The sequence below is a fragment of the Eumetopias jubatus genome, unplaced genomic scaffold, assembly GCF_037043125.1.
Source record: "Eumetopias jubatus isolate StellerSeaLion01/CBP00866 unplaced genomic scaffold, mEumJub1_p1.0 scaffold_6, whole genome shotgun sequence".
Lineage (NCBI taxonomy): Eukaryota > Metazoa > Chordata > Mammalia > Carnivora > Otariidae > Eumetopias > Eumetopias jubatus.
The window spans coordinates 54,314,663-54,327,115 of record NW_028274812.1 but is presented as its reverse complement, the minus strand read 5'-3'; the positions used below and the strand labels follow the sequence as shown (position 1 = coordinate 54,327,115).

General features: G+C 43.1%; 1 protein-coding gene across 2 annotated transcripts in view; it reads right to left on the bottom strand.

Moving 5' to 3' along the window:
- RTN4IP1 (reticulon 4 interacting protein 1) overlaps positions 1-12,453 on the bottom strand; it is a 47,113-nt gene that overhangs the window by 8,984 nt on the left and 25,676 nt on the right. For both annotated transcript variants that reach the window (XM_088023909.1, XM_028104145.2), the window contains 3 exons: positions 10,840-10,976; positions 6,543-6,726; positions 2,878-2,970 (listed from right to left, as the gene is read on the bottom strand). In XM_088023909.1, the coding sequence (XP_087880035.1) occupies positions 2,878-2,970; positions 6,543-6,726; positions 10,840-10,976 (414 nt within the window). The remainder of the gene's footprint in view (positions 1-2,877; positions 2,971-6,542; positions 6,727-10,839; positions 10,977-12,453) is intronic.

The following is a 12,453-nucleotide window of genomic DNA, read 5'->3' as shown; positions in this document are numbered from 1 at the left end:
CTGAGAGACACTGAAAAATACAGGAAGATTTTGTAGATAGACTTCAAATCCCACCTATCTAAATGTTTAGATGGCTATTTAAGCAAGCAGAAAACAATGAAGGTTATGTATTCCTGCCTCAATCTTAAAGATAAAAATGGTGGTCGAAGGAACTATCCTAGAGGTCAAGAGACTTGAGCCCTTGAACATGTCACTTAATGTCATGGGGCCTCTGTCTCTCCAAGGAGACAGAAAGGCAGGATGGGGGTGCAGGGAGGTAAGTAGACTAGACATGTGCTATGTTTTCCTGTTTCTAATCTTTGAGTATGCTAACCCAAAATTTGCTATATATTATGAAAATAAGAAATTTTTATTGTGCTTAGGAAAAAAAAAATGCAAAAATAACTGTAGGCATAAGGCACAATTTCGGTAGCAGGCCACTACACTCAGTGTGATAATTACACATCATTCTTTTCTATCAGCCTGTTGATACACAGAACATCTCTGGGATACCCCAGAAACTGGTAACAATGGTTGTGTCTGACAAGGACAAGCTTGATGACTGAGGGACAGGAGTCAAACGAAGATTTCAGGAAATAACTTTTCCTACCTTTTGGATTTTGAACCTTGTAAATGTATTATGAATTCAAAAACTTAAAGTATTTCAGAAGAGTAGGTTCTTTTGGTTCGTGGTTTCACACTTTCAAGAAATAACTATAGCCCCTCTATCAGATACCTGTTAGATTCACCAAGCACTCAGCCAAAGCTTAGAAGAAACTCAGTGTCCTCGTCCAATTTAATCATCTCTACTAGCCACACACCAGAGAAGTAGGTGTGTTACCTGCTGTAACTCCCCAGCATGGGCAGGCACCCTCCTGCACCCACAAGGAAGCAGGACGAGCATAAAGACAGCTGGCCTTATCACGGCGCCCAGTGTCACACACCAACTTCCACAATCCCAGAGTCCTTCATGTGAGAAAGGACTCCCGGGCCCAAATAACGCTGGTTAGGCCAAAAGAATATTTCCTCACTCACCCTCATCTGAGGACACATCAAGGGCATCTTTATTCCTACCTTGTCCCCCTTTAGCAATTCTACCGGTCATCTGCCAAACTTAATAGTTACATATACACAAGTCTTCTCTCTTCTCTGTTGCATAAATAGTAATTTCCAGAGAGTCACAATATTTTGAATACAAAAGAGCAGCGGTAAGCACGTGGACAGCCTAGAGCCGATACTGGGATCAGCACAACTGTACAGTATGCTTCTGGAGAATGGGGACCTCTCTAATGACGGGGCTCCAATCACATGAAAGAGCACGTAAAACTATGGGCCACGTTATTTAACGATAGTTCACTTCCTTCTTCCTGGAACTAAAATAAGCAACCTACGGGAGGTGAGAAGAACCCGATAAAGAGGCACTTACGGACAGTCACACTAAGGCCGAGACTGTCTACCCAGTACTCATTAAGACTTCGAGGTCTAAGAAAAGGCACGCAAACTTGAAACCACAAGATTTGGGAAATGGTAGCAGGCCATTTTCTATCATATATTTCCATGGCTGTAATAGAATTTAAAAAAAAAACAACACACAAACTAAAACGCATAAAAAGCAGCCAGTAGGTCCTAAAGACATTCCTTCCCAAAATCAGAGTGGAAATATGAAATGGGTCGGCAACGGGCAGGTGCCAGCACGAGAAAGCCCATCTCAAGGGGCTCTTTCCAAGTGGCCCAGCATGGATCATGCAGTGGCAAAGCTGGCCCTACTCCATCCCTTTTCCCCCCGCCCACCGTAAAATGACACAGATGAGACAACTTAAGCTAAAGTCCCAGATCAGCCTCCAGCACTACGGATGCAGCTGAATGATGGAGAGGGAAAAGCACTGGACTGGGAGTCAGGAAGCACGCATCCTGGTCCTACTAATGCAAACTTCAACATGTCCCTTTCTCTCTCTGAGCCTGTTTTCGCCTCTGTAAAATGAAAATCATTTTATCTATGACCTCATGCAATCCTCTAGGGCATATAAGGGTCTCTACCCTATAATTTCATATAGTCTTTTAACAAAATCATAAATATCAGCACCAGAATAGGAATCTTCCTTCCAGGTTATTCTTCCAGAGGCAGAATGTCAGGGCTGTTAAGACCATGTAAAAACCATAATAAAGAGTGGTCTGAAAGGCCTTTTGACACCCAAAAAGGGATGATCCAACTACAAGCAGCAGTCCTTTCGCCACAGAGTCCTTGCAGGATGGACCTGAGCCATTAGAAACATCGACCAGTTGTCCCCACCGACGTCTCACCCACTAACCCTCTCCGACATACCATTATCTGCCCTCCAATTGTGTTACACTAGCTGGGGACAGGAGACCTGGGGACTGGAGTCCTGGCCCGGTCCTGTTAAGAGTTGAGATTCCACAGTATTTGTTCACCGGGCTCATTTGGCAATCTGCTTCCCTCCAGAGCAGCCTTGGACTCTAGATGCTCCAGAGCAGTTCTCCTGTAAATTCACAAGTGTGTCCCGACCTCTGTGCAGAGATTACCTTTGCAGTGCCTTCTTTTCAGGATCATTATCAAAATATTAGCAGCCTAGCTGTAAATGCCAGCTCTGCTAGCTGTCTCAGTGTGTTTGAGAAAATCACATAACCTCTCTGGGCCTACCCCTTCACCTACAGACTAAGGCGGCTGAACCAGATGGTGTCGGCTCTTATTCAGATGTAGCAGTCTAGGTCTAGGACTCCCATGGAGACAGAACCAAACTACAGCACCTAAACTTGGCCGTGGAAAGCAGCATGGGTACTGACCACACCTGCCCCCAGAGAGCTCCCACTGACTAGGCTTGCTGGGTGGGTGGCCAAGGTTCCCGGGGATGCTCCAGCAATCCAAGGGGCTGCACGTACCTTTCCCTCATCCACCAGTTTCGCAATGTCATCTAGATACACACCACTGGCCATGAAAAAGGCCCAGCGATAATGGACTCCTTGCCAGAAATGCTAAAAAGAAGAAAAGAAAACACATCAAATACAGGAAAAGATAAAATCTCACTGAATACAAATTGAGGGGAAAGTATTTTCTGGACGATTAAGACAGACAAACTGATTTCCTATCCATTATGAATCAATGAGCTGTATGCCCAACACCTCAGCACAGTGACCGACAGAGAGCGGATGCTCCATAAATGTTTCATAAATTAATGAATGAAAAAAGATATATCCATGTGAACTCAGGCTTTTTTACCAAATTGTGAATGACAAGCAAGTAAGTACAGGAAAGCTTAAATGATAGTCTAAATAGTCTTACACATTCAATTTCTTCCCTAGGAGAAATTAGAGGCTGAGACCTCCAGGTTTTCTCTCCTAGAGTTTAAATGAAGCTCAGAGGCACCAGAGAAGAGTTTTTAAACCTAATTCAAGAATGCTTAGGGGGCAGTAAGGCACCAAAATATGATCTTAGACAAGAAATCCAATTACAGATTTTTTTTTCCTGGAATAGAGTCGCTTTAAGGGCAAAACAAAGTGTAAAGTTCCTTATGCATCATGGGTGGGTCTTCCCCCTACAGTTATAACAAGTCCCAAGCCACCAAATCTATTATGGGACAATACAGCCCCAGATAAAAATAAGCAAAAATCTTCTACCAAGAGGGTTCATGACCACTTTACCGCCATACCCACTTTCAACTGTTAGTCTTCCTGTCAAAGACAGGGTAGGCCATTGTAAAAGAATGACTTAACTGACATTCTCTATGATACATACCTCAATGACCTGCCCAACTAAACTTCATCAGATGGGAGCTATCCAGAGGTAGCATGGGATTAGCCAGTACCACATGGCCTCCCTCCCTGTACCTTCCTGTCTCACAATCCCTCAGCATGCTTGTCAAGTGCATAAAGTGGTCCAGTGCAATGGAACTCCCCGGCTACTCTAGCTCAGGCACTTAATAGCTGTGTTATTTAGGTCAAGCTACCTCTTTCAGCCATTTTCCTGGCCTAAAGAATGGTGATACCACTACCTTGCTCACAGGCTTATTGGAAGGGTTAAATGAGAAAGAATGCAAAGTGCCTGATAACACAAAGTATCATCCGTATAAATATTTATATTTATTATTCAATAGATACTTATCTAGTGCTGAAGGCAAACTTAAATACTGAGGAAAGGCTGGGGCAATACCAAACTGGAGTTTCGGACAAAACCATGCTGCTTTCTGGGCAGAGCTTTGCAAAGGTTGTACCAGGAATGGCTTCCCGGTTTGGATGAGTGACCTGTAATTTCTTATCTAACCTGGAACAACTGTGGGAATTAGAGGAGTCATCGTTAACAATTAATCGGGACCACAGCCGCAAACAGAGCCCATCTCACCCTAGAATACGTGTGAGGAGGTTGAGGGCCCTCAGCCCACAGGGTAGCAACGCAGAGCCTGGGCCGGTGTAAGTCTCCAGGTAATTTGCTCTTGGCCCAGAACAGCCTCAACATCTATTCAAACACAAACAATTTTCTATGGGTGTCATAGCAGGAAAGAGGTTGCGGAGCACTCCTCTGGGCAAATGAAGTTAAAAAAACAAAAGGAAAAAAAAAAGTACCATCTGAAGGCACTGAGGCGTCCCAGGCTGACGGCAGGCCCGGTTAACTACAATCACAAAAGACCTGTCCATGTACCTCTCCCCACGGCCAGGCCTCAGACAATTAAAACATTCTGGTAACTGTTTAGGGTTTTAAAGAAAAGAACAGCAATGGTCAAAAATGCCATGTCTGTAATTCTTTACAGCATGTTGCCGTGTAAAGTGAAACTTCTTGGTCGGCAACAGGAGAATTTTTATATTCTGCTCTAAGGGGCCTGTGTATTTTTTCCAGGCCATTACAGGACAAAGTAAACCAAAGCAGGCAGGAGTCTGGAGCATTACAATGAGGCTTTAACTGTGCACATTCTCAGAAAGACATCAGAAACTACTTAAAAGGTTTTCACATGGGATAACCACTATCCTCTTTCAAGTAGGAAAGAGAAGATGCCTGTTTTAGTCTCAGAGGACTACTCAGAAGGTTAACTTGTAAGAGGTCTCACTGAAGTACAAACTGTGAAATCATAAAGAAAAGTTAAATTTATATTTTGAAGCACTTGGAAAGCCTGGGTTTTCTGAAAAGAGAAAGAAGAGACAAAGGACAGCTAAGATTCTTTTCTCCACACCAAAGTGCCCTGTGGACACCGTTTCCGGTTGCCGCCTGAATCAGATGAAAATGAAGAACCTCGAGTACAGGCCCTGGTTTGTTCACCTCTAGTAACATACACACTTCCTAAGAATGGAGCAGTGGTCTCCACTGTCACGGCCTCTTGAATTCCATGAATTTCACCCTCAAAAAGGCCCCAAAGAGAATTTCTAGAAGCAGCAGCAGCTAATCACTGAGCCATTCATTCCATATGTACGGGTCAGTGTTGATCAGCCTGGCATAATGACTCACAACCTTTTTACCCACTGAAGAAACTTTTACTGTCTTTTGCCTGAATCTGAAGTATTTTGTCTAATTAAAAAAATAGAATTTATCTTTTTTTTTTTGGCCTATCACTTACACCATTTCAACATTAATACAGATTTCAAGCCAGTGATCTGAGTTACCAAGAGTGGATAACATGAAACGATCTAAGCCTGTCCCCACCGTGAGGACAACAGGCTCTGCAGTTAGGCAGGTGGAGAGCACACGCTCAGGCTCTGCTGTCAGCCCCGCGACTGCGGCTGTTGTGCGCTCGTCCCCAAGGCCCACCACAGGCCGCCCTTGTTGGGCTGAGTGATGCAGCTCCTTAGGGCTCTGGTAACAGTGGCCCCCGGTAGCAGAGTCAGGCAGACTAATGGAGTCTCAGAAACACCCAGAATACCATCAACAGCTAGAGCAGCTGACTCACATGGGATGCGCCGTGCTAGGACAAGTCGATATCATTCTAGAAAAAGCATGATGGTTCTATTTCCTCTGTGGTCTTACTAAAGTAAGAACACAATTTCCTTCAGGTTTTCGAAATTCAAAAAAATGCCCATGGACCTCTACAGGTCTGAAGGCCCCAGTCTAGAAATCACCGGTGTATCCCAACGCGGCCACCATGAAAACAACCAGCTCCAGCCTGTCTTAATAAAGCTTCTGCCCTCACTACAAGAGCTTGTATGTGTTAAGGCTGGTGAAACAGAGAGAAGATCATCAGGTGTAGGCAAGAAGGAAGATGGAATCAAGAAAGGTAATTGCTAATAATAAAGCTGAACATTTAATAAGTTTTATGTACTAGGCATTGTACCAAATTCTTTACATGGATTATCTCATTTAATCCTTACAACACGCAGTAAGGAAGATACCCTATTAGTTTCATCTTAGAGGTCAAGACATTGGGGCTTAGTGACATTAAGTAAGTTGCAAGTTACACGGCTATTAAGTGGAGACCAGAACTTGAATCTGGTCAGTGTGTGAAGGCAGAGTCCTGCAGCCACTGTGCCATGCTGCCTCCAAGACAAAAGAAACTGGCTAGGTGGGAACCAAATTCCAGAAGCAGGAGGCACCTGCTTTCTCTCACCCACCATGACTTCCTCCCTACCTTCAGTGCCTTAGAACCCACAGTGACTCCTGTCTGCAGCATGCCGTCCGCGATGCCCAGTCGGTCCATGTTCAGGAGGAAAGGGGTCACCAAAGTCACATATGTGGCTCCTGACCACTTCTTAAGAAAATTTAGAGCCCATGTTTCAGTGGACCCACCAACATTATCAAGAATGAAATCAAACCTAGAGAGAAAAAAAAAATCAAATCAAAACATCCTTGTCCATCTTTACATAAGGCTCCAATCCCCCTTCCTTCCCGTCGACAGTCAGCGATCGGGTTTGTTTCAACGACCGCTCACTAACCACGCAGCACCGTGCCATCCAGCAGAGGGGTGCTTGCTTTGACCAAGGGGAAAAAGGGCACTCCCACTCACCCACGCTGGCTTTTCTCCAAAATACGTCAAATGTGACTCATTTTTTGGTCATAAAATTGTATCATTTTTCTAATACTTTAAGAATGACTTAAGTGGTTCTCAACCGAGGGCAATTTTGGTCCCCAGGGGACATATTAGGCAATGTTTAGAGACATTCCTAGTTGTTACAATTGGGAGAGGTGTTGGGAAAGGACTACTGGCATCTGGAGGCCAGGGATGATGTTTATACACAGAATGCACAAAACAGCCCCTCACAACAAAAAATTATCCAGTCCAAAATGTCCATATCGTTCAAAAACCAAGCTTGCCAAGGTTGAGACACCCTGACCTCAGCTTTATGGAAAACTGCAAAGCTATCTATCCAATACAAGTCGAAGTATTCTTTAGTGCACTTGAATACTTGAAAGAAAAGTATAAAAGCTTTTCACCCATACAATGATTTGCTTTTATTCCCTCCATAACCAGAACTGCTTGTAGAAGCATCCTCTTCATCTGGAATTTACTCCTACTTTTTGGCTTCACACACAGCATCAGGACAACGTATAGAGAAATCAACAATCTGCTCTCAGTCTTCAATTCTGCTCTAACATGCCCTCAAAACCCAGTCCTATGAACTGAGGAACTAAGACACACAACTCCTTAAATCCAATCTAAACCTGCTGTAATCACTGCATTCCATTTATAAGGGATAAAACCCAAGAATGCTTTTAAATATTTTTGTAAACAAATACCTATTTAGAAAATGCATGCTTAGGGAGCCTGGGTGGCTCAGTCGGTTGTCTCAGGTCATGATCCCAGGGTCCTGGGATGGAGCCCTGAGTTGGGCTCTCTGCTCAGCGGGAAGCCTGCGTCTCCCTCTGCCCCTCTCCCCACTCCCCCTGCTTGTGGGCATGTGCTCTCTCTCAAATGGAAAAGAAAGGAAAAAGGAAAAAGGGGGGAGGAGGGAGGAGAGGGGAGAGGAAAGGAAGAAAGAAAGAAAAAGAAAGAAAATGCGTGCTTATCAGTTAAGCAAGTTAATAAATGAATTCTGTTTCGGTAAATCCTTTTTCCCTTCTAAATTCATCAAACATCAAAACTTCCAAAATCAGCTTTGGCCAAATTTGTGGATCTTGAGCCTGCGTTTCACGGAACAAAACTGCAGAAGGACAAATAAAAACTGAAGGAAAGGAGAATGACCTTACTGGATGACTACTCTTCTCATTAGAAAAGAACAGAAAATTATTTTTATCCGTTTAAGTTTCTATTTCATTCCCAAGTTTTGAATAAACAAACACGATGATACTTAATTTAAATAAAACTTACAGGCGGCCTGGTATTCTAGAACAGGCACTGCCTGAAAGAGAAGACGGGCTGTGGACTCAGCTCTTCCACTAATGCTTAAGTGGCATGACCTTGAGCTTGCAAAAACTCCTGAGTCTTCTGCCCCTTACTTTCTCAAAGATAACATGACCAAGTTGGACCGAAGGATTTCAAAGCCCTTTCCTGCAGTAATATTCTAAGATTCAAATCTAAAAAGCTGCTATTGGAAAGGAGAAGTAAATGTATTCTTGGTGGATTCAGGGCCAGGCAAAGGTTACAAAGATCAACTGTAACTGAAGTGGTCAAAAATAAATAAATAAAAGTAACAGCCTGGCATCTGCAAGCTAGAGAGATTCCCCTAACAGGAAAGAGTGAGCAAAAGCTGCAAGACCATGGCGAGAGAGGCAGAGGGGCAAACTGTAGCATATTTCTGGGGGCCAGCCTGAGTATGTTTCAGCTTTCCATCGGTCAGGGTCTCTGTTCTCTGGTGACAAATTCCAGACACGCATAAAACTTAAGGTAGATAGAGAGGAATGGGTTGGCCTCGGCCTCAGTCTCATGCTGCTATTCATAGCAGCAGCAGAAGACAGGAGATGAACTGAAACTCCACTATCTAGAAGCCAGCTGTCACAGGCCCAGAAAGATGGGGTCCTGATGCACAGGCAGGAAATAGCTGACGACATTTCTGCAAGGGACAATGGGATTCCTCAATCCCTTTGGGTTCCTGCCACGGGGGTTTTATATTTGCTGTTATCTTGACCTGAACAAGTGCTCTTCTCCTAGATTCCCTCAATCATGCATTAAACAAATTTTTATCGAGCACCTACCATATGTTACTACACTGTTCCAGGTGGAGGGATACAGCAGGGAACCGAAAGAAAAAAAAAAATCCCACTCTCCTGGCTTGCTCTGCAAACCTTTTGCTCCAGTGCCCCAGAGGCCTTCTTAAACCAGCCCCCCCTTTTTAAAGATTTTATTTATTTATTTGTGTGTGTGTGTGTGTGTATGTGTGTGTGTGTGTGTGAGAGAGAGAGAGAGAGAGAGAGAGAGAGAGAGAGAGGCAGGCAGAGGTAGAGGGAGAAGCAAGGCTCCCCACTGAGCAAGCAGCCCGATGCGGGGCTCGATCCAGGACCCTGGGATCATGACCCGAGCCAAAGGCAGACACTTAACTGGTTGAGGCACCCAGGCGTCCCTTAAACCCCCCTTTTAAAACATCCTCCCCCCAATCATTTTTTTTACTCTTTTCCCTATATCAGTGTTCTTGAGAGCACTTATCACTGACACACCCCTGACTAGAATGGAAGCCCCATGGAAGGAGCAGGGAGGTTGGGGGGCGGGGGGGTTCTGTCTTGTTCAGCAGCATAGCTGCATGGTATGTTTGTAACCCTGCCTGGCAGGGCAAGTGCGGCAGAGTTGAAGGAATAGGGATTTGCCGGCTCCTTGGGGCTGCACTGCCATAGCACTGTTGGGAGTGGGTACTGCTGGCTAAGAAAGGCTAGGTAGTGTCCAATGGGGGCTCCCCTCTGTTTTCGTTTTTTTTTAAACCCATGAAAATACAATCAACCCATTAACAGGTTCTAACTGCACAATACCAGTTATACACAGATTTTTTTTCAATACACACAACACATACTGTAAATATATTTTCTCTTCCTTATGATTCTCTTAGTAACATTTTTTCTCTAGTTTATTCTAAAAATGCAGAATATATATAACATACAAAATATGTGTTAATGGACTGATTATGTTATTGGTAAGGCTTCTGGTCAACAGTAGACTATTTAGTAATTAAGTGTTGGGAAAGTCAAAAGTTATAGGCAGATTTTCGCCTACATGGTGGTGCCATGTAGGGTTAGGTGCTCCTAACCCCCACGCTGTTCAGGGGTCAAGTGTATACTTCTACTCAAAGTGGGCAAGAATAACTGGCTTCTGAAAACGAACAGAAAAAGGGAAAAACCTTTGAAAAAGCAGCAAAACATCTTTCCAAACACTCCTCAGTTGTGTTCTCAGCTGCAGTTCTGTCTTGGCTAGATGAAGACCAGATTAATAAGCACCCTCTCTATTTCTGCCCAAAGCACAGTAAGAAGCAACAGGGTCTGAATGAATCACTGAGTCTGCTCCTGTTTGGTACATTAAACCAAACCACAGCCTGGCATTCGGATTCACTGAGGACATCCGCAGTGTTCTGATTACCAATATTTCTACTGACTTTGTTTCTCTGATGCCCTTGTTAAGCCCAAACACTGAAAGCATAAGTTTAGTGCTAATCAAGTATTTTCATCCACTGCTCTATTTGTTCCTGTGGTGACAGAGGCCATCAAATAGACCACATCTTCCAATTTTGTCTTCAGACCTCTTACAAATCAACAATAAGTTAACTTAAAAATTAACAAAAGACCATGCAAGCAAAATATTTTCCTCAGTACATACCATATCATGTCACTGTGCTGGATGAACATCTGGAATTCAAACAGAAACCACCCCAAATGACTCTTTATGGGGTATTTTTATAGATTCTTTTTTAAGTTTCCAAAGTGATTACAAAGTCACCAAACCATTCAGACCTGCACGACCAATTGTCCTTGTTCCCACCTCCCAATGTGAACAATGTCCTAATACATACGGTTTTAAAGATTTCAGCTGCTCTTCCACATTTCCAGATTTGTAATCAATTACATCATCTGCCCCGAGCTTTCTTACAAGTTCACTGGCATCCTGAGAGCAAACTGCTGTCACATTAGCACCCCATGCTTTCATTACCTGTCCAAAAAAAAAAAAAAAAAGAGGGGGAAAGTAGAAAAACCCACTGCGTGTTTTAAAAATAGCTGGCACCCATGTGTACATTTGTCAGACTCTTCTGGAGAGAACTCCAAGTGCTTCGTCTTAACAAGAACTCCAGGAAGCCACCTGTCAGAGACCTAGTAAAAATGATTAAACTTTGATTCACCAAGAATAAAAATAGGAGGTCTTTTAAGTCTCTCTTTACACGATAAGCTCCTCTCCTAGCCCTTCACTTTCTTATAATTTATTTGTGGAAGAATCCAGGCCATGTGACCCACACAGTCTCCCAGAGTCTGGGATTTCTGACCGCACACTCAGGGGGCAATTCCACAGGCTTCTTGTTCAGTGATTTCTGCTTCAATCTCCTTACCAGACTACAGATAGTGTGTAGCAAAATCGCAGGAGGCACATAATGTCTGGTCATTGCTCTTAAGATCTTAGCAGCTGTTTTAATGGTGGTTGCAAAACAGTGATATTCTAATTCTTTTTTTCATTTGTAATTGAAATACTTTTATAAAGAAACACCTCTCCTCATATATTATTTTGCTTATTCAGGTGTACAATTCATATAGGAAAGGCAAGACGAATAACTGTTTCCCCTTTACCAGTTTATAAAATAAATTGGTTCCCTATCATTTTCCAAAAGTGACTTTTTTTAGGTTTTTACTTGTCAGAGAGAGAGAGAGCGCGCACACATTCATGAGTAGGGGGAGGGACATAGGGAGAAGGTAGCAGACTCCACGCTGAGCAAAGAGCCCAATGTGGGACTCGATCCCAGGATCCTGGGATCATGACCTGAGCCAAAGGCAGATGCTTGACTGAGCGACCCAGGCGTCCCCAAAAGTGACCATTTTTTAAAAAAAAATATATGAACTCATGGATTTAAATGTATTTGAAGGTTTTTAATCCATTGTATTACTATTATTGAAGCTAGATTGTCACATCTTTGAGAGTTTCTTCAAGTTGGCTCCTAAGTCTCCTTGGTACGACTCAAGTAGTCTTTGAGGTTTTCTTGCTATTTAATATGTTCTCGGCTCATTCTTGTACATTTTGTGCCCTAGATCTAGAATCTGCCATTTCTCCAAGAAGTCCCACCTTCTTTTAGTGATGAATTATCCATCAAGAGATAGCTTTACATACACAAAGTATCTCTTGAGTTCATATCGATACTTCCAATTCGAATTTAAGACTACAAAGCTTTTACTTAACTTCTTTCCTGCTATCTCTGTATCTCCTTCCTTCCACACCTAAAATCCTGGCTGTCAGAGATACAGGGGGTGACAATTAAAATATGCTATAAATATCCATCTGTTTTATTGTATATAACACACAGAATAGCCTCTGAATACTAACATTATTAGTATTAATACTACAGAGCTGATTAATGAAAGCATTAGAATTTTAACTATGCTCTCCCAGTTTTCCCCCGCTTTTAATAAATAGTTGTGCTGTATTT